Below are 18249 nucleotides of genomic sequence, written 5' to 3' on the forward strand. Positions count from 1 at the left end.
TGGTAGGCCTGTCTAAATTTTTAGTGTGTTTTATAACCTTTACTTAAGGTTTTATCTATCCATTTCAATAATACGTCACTATTGTTAATTTTTAAAGTTTCTAAATTGAAAGGATTTTTTTTTTATAAATTAGTAATCCACTTTAATTGTTCAGATTTCTTTGTTTCTTTAATTAAAGCTGGTCACATTTTGTGCTATCATTAAAACAATATTTGGATCTAATGCGATGGTATTTTTTTTTGCACTCTTATCTTACCTTGGTCTAAAAGTGTGAGTGTGCATTAAAAAATCTTTTCTTTTTTCTCAAAAAAAAAAAAAAAACAGTGATGTAACGAAGTACAAATAGTAAAAATAATAATTTTTGATCTTTGACTTCTTTTGATAATTGTCATTTTTAAAATTTTTAAACGTATGTTTTTCTATTTATAAAAGAGTCTGCAGTTTTTGGCCTTCTCCTTGTTGAGTATATGTTATCACATTATTTCTTTTAAGAGTGCATGTAACGATTTCTTTTATTTTATTTTTTTTAATCAATAATGGAGCGATCTTCATAACAATTCGTTTTATTGTTAATGCTTTTATGTACACGTATGTATATATTTATATATATATATATATTTTATATTCCCCACTCTTTTTATACTCCTTCATCTCGAGTTATTTATGTTTTATTTCAATCAGATAAACCTCTCAGTTTTTCTGTTTAAATCAGCACATTTTGTCAGTCAGCTAATTTATCAGCCATCTCGCAAAGTGTAAAACAGTCAATTATGAAGCTGTGCCTGATAAATTTGTTTAATTTACAGTTATATTTTAAATATCGATCAATAGTTTTAACTATAGTAAATTGTTATTTATTTTTATTGTCGTGTTATGCGAAAAATTGGACAGTATTTGGTGTTTACCGGTGTGATATTCAATCTTTTTTATGAGAAGGTATTCTAATTTTTTTTTATTTTTAAGATGTAATTTTTTTGCGCTGTCGATTTATGATAGTCAATGCAACAAAAACAAATAAAGATGTGTTTAATTTTTTTTGACATATTGTTGCTATTATGCGTCTAAAGGCTGTTAATCCCTGGCATTGTTGTTCTCAATCCTTGTGACGCCATGTTATCTAATGCAATAATGCCATTGACGATATGATAGCGCAACAGTTTTACTGCAGATACGCAGATCCTAGACACAATGGCTTATAATATGAGCTGTTCAGTGTACAAATCGATTAACTCCACATATTAAATTATTTTAAAGTGTATCAGCACTTGGTTCAGTCATATTTATAATAAATTTCACAAAATAATAAATATTAACAGCGTTAAACGTCAGAAAAACAATAAATAATTTATTTCAGAAGCCATTTTGATTCAATTTCGTGCTCTAATGTAAATCTTAGCAATAATTCAACTAAAATTCAGTAGCAGCCGCTAAATGGTAAATTGATTTAAAATTATATTAAAAACGGATAATTATTTCATCGCATTTCTCCATTTTGTTTTGTTTTGCGAAGTTTCTTAAGTTGTGCAGTGAAATGGCTGAAATGGTATTCACAGTTTGGGCGCCCCTCTTTGCATCACCGCGATCGTTTCCTTTCGGCTCTAGAACAGTGGTACTGTTTGAGTGGAACAGTGTACTGTAATTGAGAAACAATTTGTACAGATGAAAGTTGTTAGTGAGACAATCGATAGTTAGCCCTTTAATTCCCTAATTGGTCTATTTCATTTTGCTAAAATATTATTAGGCAACTAAGTTTTATATATGAATATATTTAAAATTGGGTGTGCATTAAACGCCTGAAGTGATTAGACTCGTTTCAGACAGTGAGCTAGTTGGTAAAGGCTCTTACGGAAAGAAATTGGAAGAGTAACCAGCAGGACTTGATTCAGGGGCCGCTGAACTGTTCCTTCCTTAAAAATGACGAAGGAATGGTCTACCGCCTTTTATGTGAAACATTTTGTGTACGAGAAAGATTTTTCGATGTAGAAAAGTTTAAGCTGGGGTAAAATTTAAACTTTAAGTTTATTCCAACCTCAGTTTAAAGATAAACTTTCAAACTTAGTATTACCATTCAGAATGAGATACTAAGTGTTAATAAATATTTTAACCACGAAATTGCCTTTAACGATACTCTTAAAAAACGTAAATTATTGATTGTAATTTACATAAAACCAGTCACATTAATTATTTAAAACATATGGTTCCGTTGAGATTGTTAGCCCCAGAACTTTTGGGAGATCTGCGTAAGTTTGGGGCTAATTTTTGTACTGAGTTAATTAAAGATAATGCTACTATATCATTCGATCCAATTCTCTGACACATTTATCTTGACATCTAACTTATCTTTGTTCTATAAAAAAGTCTTTAGATTAAAGAGGATGTAATCAGTAAGAATTTAAAAAAAAAATTAGGGTAATTATAACAAAAATGGGCGTGAATTTTTATAAAATGGCCCCCCTCACTCGATTTTTTTGGAGTTTAATTATTATGTTGCCTAAAGAAATTTTTATTTAAAAAAACAACTATTTTTTGGTAATTATTTTGAGTTACCCTTGGTACCAGACTAACATGGACTCCACAAATTGCACTGAAATTGAAGATTAGTTCTCTAAAAAGTCTTCTTTTCTCCAATTAATCAATAGACATTGCCGAAAATAGTTTCTTAGACCATTACAGATTGCTTACGCTAGCCCCTACTTGCACAAACTAAGATGTCAATGAGTACAAGCTGGAAGTTTACAAGTAATTAATTGCTTTGTATTGGGGAGCACCAAAGCTCCACTGTAGCCGAGCGGGTTAAGAGGCGAGACCTGTAAAGCTAATATGTGATTGTGATACTGGGTTCGATTCCCTGGTCTTAGGCCTTGGATTTTATTTAATAGTTAATAAAAGAAATTTACAGTAAAGTATGTTTGCTAGTCGCCTCCGTCTACGACACCTAATTTGGTAGTTGGACGTAAAGTCGGCCTGAAAAAATAGGCTTTACGAGGGTCGTTTGAAAAGTCCGTGCAAAAATAAAAACTACTTAATTTTTTGGGGTAAACCTTTTTTATTTTTCAACATAGTCTCCTTTTAGGCTTATACACTTCGTCCAACGCTGCTCTAGTTTGTTGATCCCTTCCGAATAATAGGATTTGTCCAAGTCTGAAAAATAGCCATTCGTTTCTGCAAACACCTCCTCGTTTGAATAAAATCTTTTTCCCGCCAGCCATTTCTTCATATTGGGGAACAAATAGTAGTCCGAGGGAGCCAAGTCTGGAGAATAGGGGGGATGTGAAACGAGTTGGAACCCCATTTCCATTAATTTTGCGACCACAACTGCTGAGGTGTGAGCTGGTGCGTTGTCGTGATGGAAAAGGACTTTTTTGTGGGCCAATCGTGGGCGTTTTTCTTGCAGCTCGGTTTTCAAACGGTCCAATAACGATGAATAATATGCACCTGTAATAGTTTTACCCTTTTCCAGATAGTCGATGTGGATTATTCCTTGCGAATCCCAAAAGACAGTCGCCATAATCTTTCCGGCCGAAGGAACGGTCTTCGCCTTTTTTGGCGCAGATTCCCCCTTGGTAACCCATTGTTTAGATTGTTCTTTGGTCTCAGGAGTGTAGTGATGTATCCATGTTTCATCCACAGTGACGAAACGACGCTTAAAGTCCTGCGGATTCTTCTGGAACAGCTGCAAACCGTCCTTGCAACACTTCACACGATTTCGTTTTTGGTCAAGCGTGAGCAATCGCGGCACCCATCTTGCGGATAGCTTTGTCATGTCGAAATGTTGATGCAAAATATTATGTACCCGTTCATTCGAGATGCCCACAGCACTAGCAATCTCACGCACCTTCACTCTTCTGTCATCCATGGATTTTATCAATGATTTCTGGAGTAGTAACCTCAACAGGGCGTCCAGAACGTTCAGCGTCACTTGTGCCCATATGGCCACTCCGAAAATTTTGAAACCACTTATAAACTATTCTAATCGAAGGTGCAGAGTCACCATAATGTTTATCAAGCTTCTCTTTAGTCTCCTGAGGCGTTTTGCCTTTCATAAAGTAGTGTTTAATCAACACACGAAATTCTTTTTCGTCCATTTTTTGAAAATCACTCGACTTGCTCGATTCAAACGTATGCCAAACACAAAGAAATAGACCGATCTGGCTGAAACTTGGTGTGTGTTCTTCCAAGAGATGCTACTAACTAAACATAACCTCGATACGCGCCAGTGGTGCTATCTCTCTGACTTTGCACGGACTTTTCAAACGACCCTCGTACTTTACTTTAACATTTAGTTGGGGAGCACCAAAGATACATGAAAAGAAGAATTCCACAGACGAGCTCTGGATGTCCCCGCAAGAAAAGAACTTATTGTTAAGATAGGAAACCTAGGCAGCAATAAACCTCTGGACTCAGTGTGATGATAACAGTCAAAACGATGGCTAAAACCATAACCAATCACAGGACGTGAAACTTAACAGTTACTGATATTTGTAAATTTACACTTACCACTCTGAGTGATTAAAAGACATTTCATATTTCTGAGACATTAAAACCGTTAAATTCACTTTTTCTCCAATCTCCATATTACCTCAAATAGTTTGTTCGTTTTGCCACCATATTGTCCAGATTTCCCACCTTCATGACATTATTGCCAACCTTCAACTAAGATTAATTAAACTTATCTGGCCAAAGCCAGAATAAATACAAAAACTCATCGAATCCAATTACAAATAGCAAAATTCAATCACAGTCAATCACTTTATTTGCACAAAAGAGTACATCTTTATGGCATGGAGTTGAGGTCACAATATTTACAAAAAATCAAACAGAAATCAATATCCATCTGTAAGTTAACTCAAAAAATAATAACCAGAATTAAAATTACAACATAAATAAATATGTAAAAAGTTAAACTTATATAACCTTAAATTAAACTTTCTACTACAAAAAATTCAAAATCTAAGAAATCGAAATGAAACATTCATCTTATAATTAGGCCGAATAGTTTAAATATCATTTTCTTTCTTTTAAACATATGATGCTATACAAAAAAATATTATCAAGTTTAACTACATTATCAATTTTCAACAGATTTTCGAAACATTTAATTGGAGCATTTAACCTTAAAACATATTGAACCAAATATTTATCTCTTTGAGCAGAAAATTTTGGGCATTCAAAAAGAAAATGAACACAAATCATCAGCCACTTTTAGCGAACCTAGCAAGCAAATATTTGTAGGGTTAAATTCGTATCTTTCTATCTTAATAATAATTCTACCTAGTTTTTCACCCATTAGACGCATTTGTGCGATCAATCTTATTTTTTTTCGATGTTCGACTTCAATAAGAGATAATTTTCTTATAGAGCCAAACGAGCAAATGTTTCTGAAAAATACTCTAAAGGAAGAATTGTGTACAAAGTCAATATCTTTACTTAAAAAAAAGTGATTATCGAATGCCTGAATTATGTCGTATACGAGGTGTGTTCAAAAAGTAACGGGAATTTTCGTTTTTTGAAAAAAATATTTATTTATTCATCTACATTAATATTCTCGCCTTCAAAGTAGTCCCCTTCGCATACAATACACTTGTGCCAGCGCTTTTTCCAATCCTCGAAACACTTCTGAAACTCGATCTTTGTGATAGCTTTCAGCTCTTTCAGCGATTCGCTTTTAATGTCATCTATGCTTGTAAAACGACGGCCTTTTAATGTTCTCTTTATGTTTGGAAATAGAAAAAAGTCACATGGAGCCATGTCTGGCGAATATGGAGGCTGGGGCATCGTTAAAGTTTTGTTTTTGGCCAACATTCACGAACAAGCAATGAAGTGTGAGCAGGTGCATTATCGTGGTGCAAAATCCATGAATTGTTTTGCCACAAATCCGGGCGTTTTTTTCGGATTGCTTCACGCAAACGGCGTTGAACTTGTAGGTAGTACTCCTTATTGATTGTTTGACCTTGTGGCAAGAATTCATGATGCACTATGCCATTAAAATCGAAGAACACAGTGAGCATAACCTTCACATTCGACCGCACTTGTCGAGCCTTTTTCGGTCTTGGCGATCCAGAATGCCTCCACTGGGACGATTGAGCCTTAGTTTCGACATCATATCCGTAAACCCATGTTTCGTCACCTGTTATAACACGTTTCAGTAGATCCGCATCGTTGTCGACTTCATTGAGTGACTCTTGAGCAACTTCCATTCTCCGCTGTTTTTGTTCGAAATTCAACAATTTTGGAACAAATTTTGCTGCCACACGTTTCATACCCAAAACATCCGAAAAAATTTCATGGCATGAGCCAATTGATATGGCAACATCATCAGCGACTTCTCTGATTGTGATTCGGCGATCGTTCATAACCATTTCTTTCACTTTTTTCACGTTTTCATCGGTTGTTGATGTGCTTGGACGTCCAGGTCGTTCGTCATCTTCAACGTTTTCGCGGCCATCTTGGAAACGCTTATACCACTCGTAAATCCTTGTTTTACTCATAGCAGACTCACCATATGCCTTTATTAACATTTCACACACTTTATTTCATTTTTTACGCAAAATTTAATACAAATTCTTTGATCCATTTTTTTTAACAAACAAAAATCGCCAAGCTCGAAAAACACGTCTAACCTTAACGGCTGCCACTTAAGAAGTAAACAATGAATATTACTGAAAATTTTATCGTACTTCAGGGGCATGTGTACCAACATAATAAAAAAAAAAAATTTACAATCAGACTCTCCAAACCCGCGAAATTTAAAAATTCCCGTTACTTTTTGAACACACCTCGTATATGGTGAGAAAAGTACGAGACATGGCTATAAATCAGCAGAATTTGTGTCATACACGTAGTAAAAAGTAATTTTCTGCTCATGAGTTTGAATTTCACGGCTTTTTTTGTTTTTTCTAATTACCTTTTTTCCTGATTGCTAATAAACAAAATATTTTGCTGTCAAATTTCTGTAGTAATGGTTACTTTATGTAATAATATGTATATATTTGTAATAAAACTTAATCTATCTCAAAATTTTGCAAATTATCGTGAGTGTGTGAGGTGGATGATGAATGTATTACATTTGAAACCAAATTAATGTCAACTGTAAATTGGATTTTTTTGGATTTACAAATGCTTGGGTTTGAATTTAGGAACACGAGGAATTTCTCTGACAGCCGTTCTTATATCACATTATTTAAATCCCTTGTAAGACCCCTTCTTGAATATGGTTCAGTAATTTGGAGTCCGTCTTGCAAGAGACGTATGGCTTCTATTGAGGCTGTTCAGAACAAGTTCTTTCGGTGGTTAATCTTGCCTAAAGAAACCCTTATCTATTCCGATCTACAGCTCACTCTCAATATTCCTTCACTTGCCCACCAGAAGAATTTATTGCGATCTCTCTTTCCTCTGCAAACTTCTCCATTCTCGAATAGACTGTCCTTACCTTCTTTATCTAATTTCTTTTAATATCTCATCCCATACTACACGACATTCTTCTCCGTTCAATGTACCGTACTGCAAACATAATTACGTTTTTTTACTCCCCTATCTTTCGTATGATGCGGACAGCCAATCATTTTAACTTAGATTTCTTTGCCACTGATATATACAAAAAAAATTGTACAAAATTTTTATACAAAAAATCTCGTAAATAAAGCCAGGAGTCAACAATTTCTTTAAACTAAAAAAAAGTAAAAGTAATCGCCTATTTTTTCAGGCATGCTTTACATCCAACTACCCAATTAGGTGTCGTGGACGGAGGCGACTAGCAAACATACTTTACTGTAAATTTCTTTTATTAACCATTAAATAAAATCCAAGGCCTAAGACCGGGAATCGAACCCAGTACCACAATACATGTTAGCTTTGCAGGTCTCGCCTCTAACCGCTCGGCTACCGTTGCGCCTATTTCTTTAAACTATTATTATTATTTTTTTTTTTTTATGATTTAAGGCGCGTCAACATCTAAGGTTATTGGCGCCTATATATTATTATTATTATTAATTGTTACTGTAAATTGTAAAATTGGATTATTGATCCGTTTTTTATTTAAAATAAAAAATAAAATAACTAATTTAATCTGATGGAAATTAACAATAAAATTTTTTGTTGAATTTACCTCAGGAATGTACACAATGAGGATGTTAGAAGGTGGCAATAACGGAACCGTGGCGGCGGCAGGAGGCGGAAGCAGTGGAGGAGCGGATTCAGACAGTGCAGTTAGCTCCATGGATTCGGAGAGGGTGCCCTCCCTTACATCGGATGCAGACTGGATGGAAGAGACTAATTCAGACTCGGGACATACATCGGCTGACCACTATCATCCATCTGATTACACTTCTGCCTTTACGTAAGTATTTTTATGGAAACCATTTTGTTGAAGTTAGGAAAATAAATAAATAAATTAGAATTTGTTTACATACTTGGGGGTCTAGCATTCCGGATAGAACTAAGGCTGGAATATTCGGGCCAAGAACCAGGTACCCGAGAAGAATTTTACTTATTTCTTCCTGAAATGAATTCATGCATTAGAAAAAAGGTATTCATTTAGAACTGAACGATAGGAATTATGGGTTCCAGAAGATTGTTATTCCATCCCTGAAAGACAGGGCTGTGTTCAAACCGCTGTTTCCAGGCTCAAAGGTGGGTTGGGAATGTCTTAGTAAACTTAACAATCTGTTATGAATCTGATTGTGGATATGCTAACGGGATAGGTGATGTTTTTCTTTCGGAGAAGGAGGTCTGCAGACTACCATCTCTGGTCTGATATAACTTGTAGTCTTCTCTGACGATTTTGGTGTGGCTATTAAATAACGAGACTATTGCTGTAAAACATTTTATTTTAAATTTATACATATTTAGTTATTATCACCTTCAATATACACCACTCCCCTATCCCTACAACGTTCCATGCGGATTTACTATTGTTCGTAACAGTGCTGGAAGTCTTTTCCTGTCAGCTCCTGCATGACGCATGCCGCTTTTTCTTTCACAGCTACAACGGACTGAAACTCTGTTCCTTTTAATGCAGATTTGACTTTTGGAGAACAGATAAAAGTCACATGGGGCCAGATCAGGCGAATAAGGCGGATGGCCTAAAACTGGGATGCTGTACTTGGCTACAAATGTCTTGACAGACAATGCAGTGTGAGCCGGCGCTTTGTCTTGATGGAGAACCCATGACTGGTTCTTCCACAAATCGGGTCGCTTTTTTTCCTTACTCTTTCACGGAGTTGAGCAAGCACCTCACTGTAGTAATGTTGATTAATTATAATCGATATTTTCATCCGTTTTGGACGTGGAAGGGCGACCCTGGGCGGTCATCATCTCCGACGTCTTCTCGGCCATCTTGGAAAAACGTTTGAACCACTCAAAAACTCGCGCACGTAACTAACATTCATCGCCATAAACTTCTTTTAATAAAAGAAAGAGTTTCAGTAGCGGTTTTACCCAGTTTTGATGTGAAATTTCACGACAATTCGTTGCTCTACTACATGTAGTAGTATCATGTTTTCGGCAAAACGAAACTAACACCTCTTACACAAACGACGGTTCCGTTCATACAGATTTCTCTACAAATACGTGAGACGTTGCAATCGAAAGAGAAGGCTTTACGCTGTACAGCTGTCGGTCGTTAGGATTTGGCGCATGCATAGTTCTTCTGTAGCAGCATCAGTCTCGTTATTTAATAGCCACACCAAAGTAGTCGCTGGTGAAAGCCTTCTGATGCCAAAAGGAATGATTATCAAAGCTGTTCTCTGAAGAAGCTTTACGCCATGCATTGTGAAGGTTAAATGAAGGACCCAAAATAGCAAATTTCTTTTGTGGGGCAAAAAAAGGAATAAATTCGAGGCCGTAAAGCAATACCGGTGACTGGCTCTCAGCAAGTTGGGGACAAATATTTTAAAATTGTTAAAAATTTTGATTTCCTTTGTTTACAGAAAATACAGATGGTATGATTATGGTGGTTATAGTAGCAGTAATCGACCAGTAGCCGGCGAAAGTACCAGTACCCTAAATCGTGGCCAAGCATCCAATGTACCCCAGAAGAAGCATCACATGTATGGAAAGCGCATGTTCCAAGAGCATTCTCCTGGTAAAGTATCCTTGGATTTTTTTGTTGTTTTTTTTAAATATAAACTTGTTAGTAAAAATTATAATCATTATTATTAATATCTAGGAGGAGGAAGTTTAAGTTCAGGTTGTATTGGCAGTGGGCCATTAAAAATGGAAGAACCAGCATCGCCATATATGTCTCCACCTTTAGAAGTTGGCAGAGAAGTTAGTGCTCATCAGCATGAACTGAAATATTCTTGTTCGGTGGAATTTTCAAGGCAGACATTAGGGCAGCAAGGTATTTCTTAAGTTTCTCAAGAATTATTTAATAATTCAATTAAGTAATTCCTTTCCTTAGATAAGGGTGGCTGCATTGAGAAAATTTCAAAAATTATTCCTTCCTTTCTGAAAAGGTATTCCCAGTGAGAAGTTATAAATCTGTGGTAGCTCGAATTTTGAAAGTGGAGGATCTCGAAATCTTTTCTTGTACTGCGCTGGGCTTTTATCTTTTGCTCTTTTTTTTGCACATTCATTGCCCAGTCTAACATACCTTCAGGCGTTCCACTTGGCGACCGCGGTCGTTGTGGTCCTGGCGAAAACGTCACTATTTTCGCTCACGCGAAGCCCACAACGCCCCACCTTAAGGTTTGGCGCAATTTTTAAAACAAAATATGGCGACCGAAAAAATTATCTCATGTAAATGAAAGTATTATTTCATGTAAATAATAGAAAGTGTTTCTCGAAAGTCTACTAAAAATAAATGACTAAATAATTACCTATCCCTTTACACACTAAATCACTGAATAACACAAAATCATTTACCTGAAATAACTTTTAAATTCTTCATCTGAATAAAGATCAATTACTCTGATAGCTAATAATACGTGGCCTAAGTTTTCGCTTTTTATCATTGCGATTTTGTAAAATTGCATTCCACTCTTCATCGGAACTAGATAAAGAACTTTCTAAAGCATTATTAATAAATATCCAACTGTTGCCACAAAAGACATTTTAATTTTATTTAAACGTATTTTATAAATACTCCACTAAAATGTAATATAAAAAATTGAATTATATATATTCTTTTAATATAAGTCAACTTTACCAATAATTGATAAAGTTTATTATAACTGCTTATAAACGGGGTTAAAATTAAAAAAATAACCTCTTCAAGCTTCTAACTTATTTTCGTGGCCGCCATTTGTAATGTTTACATGAACGGTTAAAACGCCCCATAGTCCATTCCACTTGGGTTTTCGATTGTAACGTTCACAAGCAAATGGAACGGGCAAAACCGCGGTCGTGAGCGTGCGTGGTGGTCGTTATGATCGCTTAGTGGAACGCATCCTAAAAGAAATGTGCAGTTTCACACGAAAAATTGTGTTTGTGACCCAAGTATTATGTGCGAATATTATACCATTAAGTTTATCCTCCTACTTCGTTTAACAGGGACACAGAATTTGTCGGTAGTAATTTTGGTAGATTGGACGAAGATAAGGTACTGGATTCGAAACTAGACGTTTCTGGAATAGCTCTTCTATATTAGCTCCTTGACATTTATGCACATCAAAAAGAAAGAAATTTGAAATGTTTTAAATTTTCAATGTGCAACATTTTCTGCCAGAATTACTATTTTGTAAAATAATGCTTCCTTGATTACTCTGTAGATGACTATATTAAAGAAGAAAAATATTTCCAATAATTAAAATTATACGAACATCAGAATAAAAGACATCAGGTGAAATGTTTGGTTCTTCCTTCGTCCATTTGTTAACCTTCACTTAACTAATTTTCGTCACCCTATCTAAATATTCAGTCACATACTTCTTAATTCTTTAGTACGATTCAGGTCGCACTTTGGTTTTTGTTGTAATGTTTCAATCAAAATTAATGGAAAAAAAAAATAGAGTAAAATTTAATAAGAAATTCATAGTAATGTACAAAATTACTTCTTTTAATGGTTTATTTTTCTGAATTTCGATTCTTATATTTATTTTTCATTTTGGATGTTTTTTTTAAATAATAGAAGTTTTGTTATTGCAGCTATGAGGTCGACGCCAGCCCAAATAGCTGCCCATAATCATACGTATCACATGCTACCAGAGAGCTGTGGTTCACCACAAAGGCCCCTAGCCAGAGATAAAAAAGGTACTAAACAAAAATTGTCCCATTATAATTAGCTTTATAGGTGTATAAACAATTACAAATATTGTTTATTACGCAAATTCTGAGGAAAATAAAGGTGAATCCAATCTTAAAAATAATGCTTTTTACGAAGAAAACACCACTCAAGCTGACTTCTGCCTATATTTGGACAATACGTCCTGAAATAATACTCGTAAATGTAAAACAAATTCTGAAATATTTATTGTGGAGTTTTCAAATAAACAAGATAGTTAATTACCCTTCTTATTCGGGAAAGTTTTCTTATTTACCCAAATCATGAGAAATAATTTTTATTAAGTTTGGCTAAGGTATCCAAAATTTCTGTTGTAGGTCGAAAGAGCGAAGAGGAAACACATCTTACTAGAGATGAAAGACGTGCTAGATCTTTGAATATACCCATAGCTGTGGAAGACATTATTAATCTTCCAATGGATGAATTTAATGAGAGATTAAGCAAATATGATCTTTCTGAAAATCAGTTATCTCTTATCAGAGATATTAGAAGAAGAGGCAAAAATAAGGTTTATTTTATTTATCTTTTCTTTTTTTATACGTTTGTTCATAAAAAAATATAGATTAACAATAAAACTTTAATGTAAAAATAATTGCTATTAATTCAGGTTGCGGCCCAAAATTGTCGTAAACGTAAATTAGATCAAATATTATCTTTGGCCGATGAAGTAAAACAAATGAGAGAAAGAAAACATAAGCTGTTACATGAAAGGCAGGTATTGCTATCTGAAAGGCACAGGGTGAAATCCAAGGTTACTCAGTTGTATCGACATATATTTCAGGTAGGTTATTTGTAGGTAGCTAACCTTCTTTATTCTTTTTAACCTTCTTTGCTGAATCTTCCTTATTCTCTCTCATTACCATTCTTCCCCTTTTTTTATTCCTATTCTTCTTGAAAGTCATTCCATCCCGTCGGGCATGTCTTCCCCATTTGCGTGGAAGTCCTACAATTCTTTTTTAACCAATTTATTCCTCCCCAGAAATCCCTGATCCTAGTTCAGTTTGATTAATTTTATATTTTATTTTACTATGTACTACGTACATCCTTAAAGGGTTAAAGATCTCCACATGGTCAAAGGATCTTCTTTTCCTTAGCTTTGATCTCCTCTTTCGAGATCACGTTCGAAACTAGGCAATAAAAAACAAAGTGGAACTAGTTTTATGTTCCTTAGTTTCGCTATTAGAATCCCTGAAGCTTAAAATTTTTGGAACTTCTCAGTGACTCCTATTTACCATAAATAATCTGCTTGTAATTATTTACTTTGTAGCACTCATTTTTCTCCGCCAAGATTGTTCGAATGACATTCTTACAATCTTTTCTTAACATTAAACCACGCGATTTAGATTTCAACAACTTTTGTTCTAAGCTCGATCTTGTATTACCACGATATTGTTTTCAGCCTCAAGGGTAACACTGCCCACTTTTTTTTAAATGCAGCATCGCATTAATGATCCTTTTTTTGGGCGTTTTTTCTCAATAAATCATACAATTTTTCTTGCATGTTACAGTCTTTACGTGATAACGAAGGAAATCCATACTCACCATACGAATGGAGTTTGCAGCAAACAGCTGATGGGACGGTAATTTTAGTACCGAGATCGGCCGCTGGTAATGGGACTAGCGCTTTATTAGATCATGATGCACCAAAACGAAAACATGATCATCATCCCACCGATCCTTGACAGACAAGAAGATTTTGTCAAACGAAAAGAAAATGATTAAAAAAACAAAAGAAACAATACAAAAAAGATTTTTTAAAAATGACTAAAAGTTCAATAAAAACAAACCCCTACTAATGATACCTGATTAAAATGTAAGTTTCTATTTCTTTTATTTCTATACGAAATTGTATATTATAATAAGCTTTTATTTTTAATTTATTTTATTTTATTTTTTTGTTTTTGAAAAAAAGAGAATTGGGGAAATCTTCATCGATTTTGAAAGGACTTATTCGCGAATAACATAAAATGTGATGCGCTAATGGTCTTAAAGATGTACTTATTTTCAAAATAATTTTACTTTTTAATTATTTCTAATTTTATAAAAAAAATAAATGGGCAGACAATTAGTGATATTTGACAGTGGTATAACATTGATCTACTTCATTTGAATTTGCTTAACAATGAAGTGTTACACCAAAAAAAAAAAAAAGAAGAAGCAGTTTGAAGTTGTAGCGATAAACATGACAGTATAAGATGATAATTGTCTGTGGAGTAGGGAATTGTTAAATAACGCACAAAAAATAACGGCAAAGTAGAGTTGATGGAAACCATATAATTGGAAAAGAGATTCTATTCTTTTTTTTAAAATGCTTTTAACAATTTGTGAAAATAATGTGGTACTCCACAAATTGCCGATGTAAAGAAATAATTTGTACTTTCTTAATTTGTTAGTAGAAAAAAGAATTGTGAATAACTAAATTTCTTTTTGTAAAACATTTTGTTTGTTTTCATTCCATTGGATTAGAAAATGTACGTAATCTGTGATAATGTAACATTACTAATATAAGAATTTCAGTAGGGTCATTGGTTTAAATACATATACATAAAAATGTATTTTTATTATTATTACTTTTTTTTTTAAGGAGAGAATTGCATTTTTTTTTTTTGTAATACTTATTTTGTTTTTAATTTTTGCTATATTAACACTAATAGTTGATTATTATAACTTGATATAGATATAAAAGCTCAATTAAAAAAAAAATGACCAGAAATGTGTATGAACTGAGTATATATAATTAAATATGTCTATAAATAAGATAATAATATATATATAAATAAATGTAAATTTTATAAATTAGTAGTTTTTAGTTAGTTAATATAAATAAAGAAAATAAAAATAAAAAATACTTTATTAAAAAAAAATTATGATATAAATATATATATTTATATTTAAAATGAATATATTAATCTAATAATTTGGTGCAATGGAAAAATATATTTTTACACTTAATAAATATTAAATTTTACATCTGAAAAACCCCTGAAAAATGAAAATTAAATTAGAAATATATTATTAAAGCGACTGCCGAACAAAAACACCATTTACTGTTAATTTTTGTCTATAATTTTTGAATTATTACTATGTTTGCCTAACAAGTCTTATTAAACACAGCTAGTGGCTAAATACATTCTGTTATGTACAGAAAATTAGGATGTGTTTATAAGCTGATTTTTTTTTCAGTTGTAGTTTTTCAAGTAATTATACTTCAAATAAATACATAAAAAAATTAATAAAGCCAGAATCAGATTCAGCATTAGTTCAGTTTTGACCTCTCTAGAGTAGTTCTTGTTAAGATAAAAGTGTCTACTGAATCGAACATTCTCATCACTTATAATTAAGATGGTAATAAATACTAAAATATTTTCTAGGTGCTTAAACAAATAGTTACAAATTTTAGCATTAAAATAAATAAAAAAAGTAATTAATTCCTCAGTAGTTTGTCTCGCTTAGAGTGAGATACCCACAGATTGCGAACTATTTTTTTCAGCCCAAATAACCAAGTTATCCAACATTTATTTTACTTGCTTACCTGCAAAAACGCGAAAATTATCTAACATAATAAATTATCAATGATGGCAGTTACACTGTTACAAAGTATTGCCAACCCCCTTCTATCGAAATACTAGCAGTATAATTTCAGCAAATGAAGTATGTAAGAAGTTCAACAAAAAATCCTTAAAGATATTTTTGATAAATTTTTTGGTTCATTTGGCCTAGCAAAAATGTAACACTGTATTTTTTTGAATTATTGACACAAAATAATTATAGTTTTCATCCAAACGATTTGAAATAAAAGTACATTTTGTTTACCTACAATTTAAAGAACTCGCTAAAGCTTTAAAAATTAGGCCTTAGTATTTTTCCATTTACTACTTTTTGAACTTAAAAGTGGCACTAATCTAAGCTGCTATCTGGAGATATTTCTTGCGTTTGTCAAGAATCAATTGGAATTTTTATGAGACAAAGAGAAGGACATAAATAGATATGCTGTCGCACCAAACGATTTTAAAATTATTTGAATTAAAAAAAAAATCATTTAAATTTAATATCTAAAAGTTCCCGTTTAAACAAAGAAAGTAACTGTAATAAAGCAGCTACAAACTCTTACAGAATGTGATCATGAGAAAATGTAAATTTATTTATTAAAATTATTAATGTCCACAAGAAGTTGCTAAGATTCCGGAAAATTCGAGATACACCTAACTTCGCCAACTTTTACCAAATTGATTGTCTCCTTCAGGTCTTTTTGATTACTTAACCATAACATTAAGAACTGTAATAATTGGAATTAGATTAGCATAGTGTTTAATTCACTGGATTCCCATACGAAGATCCCGGGTTTTAAAACCATTTATCGAGATAACATTACCTGGAATGAGGAGTGCCTGGACGCTAATGATTTTGGTTGTTGACGCATCGTATATAAATAATTTCACTATCATGTTTCCAGAATTTTAATAATATACATTCTAGGCCCTGAAGAAGACGAACTAAATTGTCGGAACAATTTAAAATGTATTCAATCCCTGGAGTTTATTGAATTGAATCCCTGGTTAGTTCCCAGCAAAAAACTTTTTTGATTACTAACACTAAGAAGAATGTTCAATTCCAAAATGTTTTCGTAATTATCTCCTCCTCTCCTGAAAAAGAATACGTTTTAGGAATATAAATGATAAATTCTAAAAATAAATTTCAAATTAATAAAATAATGTAATCTTTTTATATCTCTTTAATAAGTGGACCCATAAATTCAACAAAAATCAATCGAAGTTAACTGTTAAATGGACTAAATTCCAATTTTATTTTTTTACATACATGGTTCTAACTAAAAATAATCTCTAAAAGTAAGTGATATTTTTGCCTTAACATAATTTATGAAAGAGAAAGTTAAGAAAAAAACAATTTTTTATATTTTTAAAGTTATTTCATTTCGCAATCTACTGTTTTCTTTTAGCCACTCTTTAAAAATGTATATATTTTTTATAATGTAGCTGCAAATATTAAAAGCTATTCAAAATTATTTTAAAATTAAACAATGGCAAGCATTAATATAAATTTGTAATTACAATTTAAATTGCATGTCCATAACTTTATTTTGTATATAATCATCCACAAAAATCCTATTAAAATTGGTACATTTAGTTAATATAGATGTGTTTAAAAAAAAGAAAAAAGATTTTGCTAGCGAAAGCGTTCAAAATTTTATTCCATTCTAAATAATAGAGAATATTCTTATTTTTTTAAAAAAGGTAACAAAAATTTTTATGAAACAAAAAAATTATAATTGAAGTCCAACATAGTTATGTGGTGAGGAATGTTTTGTTTTTTTTTCATTAAATAACGTATTAACCTAATATAGTCTCATTTTGTTTGCCCAAAATAGAATTTTACTTCTTTATGATAAGGGTAAAAATGTTAAAACTAATATCTATAATATAACATCATACACTTAAATTATTTGTAAGTAATTAGCGTATGGTAAAGGGTGTCCTTTTTATTTTTGTAATTATCCAGAATTTAATGTATATTCGGATATGTTATATTATATTTGGATAACTTTTGTAAACAAGAATATACGATTAAAAAAGGAAAAAAAGAAGTATCAATAATCATAGTTTTTGTTTTTATTTCATTCTTTCAATTTTGTATGTAGGCCAGCTGTAAGAATAATTTTCTTATGAATATCGTGGGTAATTTTGTCATTTGTTGCAACAATGATAAATTTTTGTTGTTACTAGCAAACAATCTAAAAAAAAAAATATTAAAAATCCAAAAGGACCAGTACTACTGAATGAAGAAAATAAAATCATTAATATTCATTTATTGATCTCTGTAAATAGTGTGAAATTTATTTTATTTTGTCCTAAGTAAGAAACTGTATCTTATATTTTGTTATTTTAAAATATCATTTTTGTTGTAAATAATAATGGTTGGTTGCGCTGGTTCTCACAATTGTTGACTTTTTTCCCCACTGTTCCTTAATCTTTGTCAATTTTCCTTTAATGACTGTTCGCTAATCTTATTTG

The 18249-nt window shown here is 32.4% G+C and overlaps 1 protein-coding gene across 8 annotated transcripts in view; it reads left to right on the forward strand.

The window, feature by feature from the left end:
• The window catches only part of cnc (NFE2 like bZIP transcription factor cap-n-collar), a 312953-nt gene extending 294778 nt beyond the window's left edge, over nt 1–18175 (forward strand). For 6 of the 8 annotated variants that reach the window (XM_074142259.1, XM_074142260.1, XM_074142261.1 and 3 more), the window contains 7 exons: nt 8110–8335; nt 9927–10081; nt 10166–10339; nt 12085–12189; nt 12538–12728; nt 12828–13001; nt 13729–18175. In XM_074142259.1, the coding sequence (XP_073998360.1) occupies nt 8110–8335; nt 9927–10081; nt 10166–10339; nt 12085–12189; nt 12538–12728; nt 12828–13001; nt 13729–13902 (1199 nt within the window). In that variant the 3' untranslated portion in view covers nt 13903–18175. The remainder of the gene's footprint in view (nt 1–8109; nt 8336–9926; nt 10082–10165; nt 10340–12084; nt 12190–12537; nt 12729–12827; nt 13002–13728) is intronic. The other 2 variants (XR_012462767.1, XM_074142262.1) reach the window with 2 other exon arrangements.
• Nucleotides 18176–18249: the final 74 nt, after the last annotated feature.

Source organism: Rhodnius prolixus, unplaced genomic scaffold (assembly GCF_049639745.1).
Source record: "Rhodnius prolixus isolate KJV_2025 unplaced genomic scaffold, Rpr scaffold_6, whole genome shotgun sequence".
NCBI classification, from domain to species: domain Eukaryota; kingdom Metazoa; phylum Arthropoda; class Insecta; order Hemiptera; family Reduviidae; genus Rhodnius; species Rhodnius prolixus.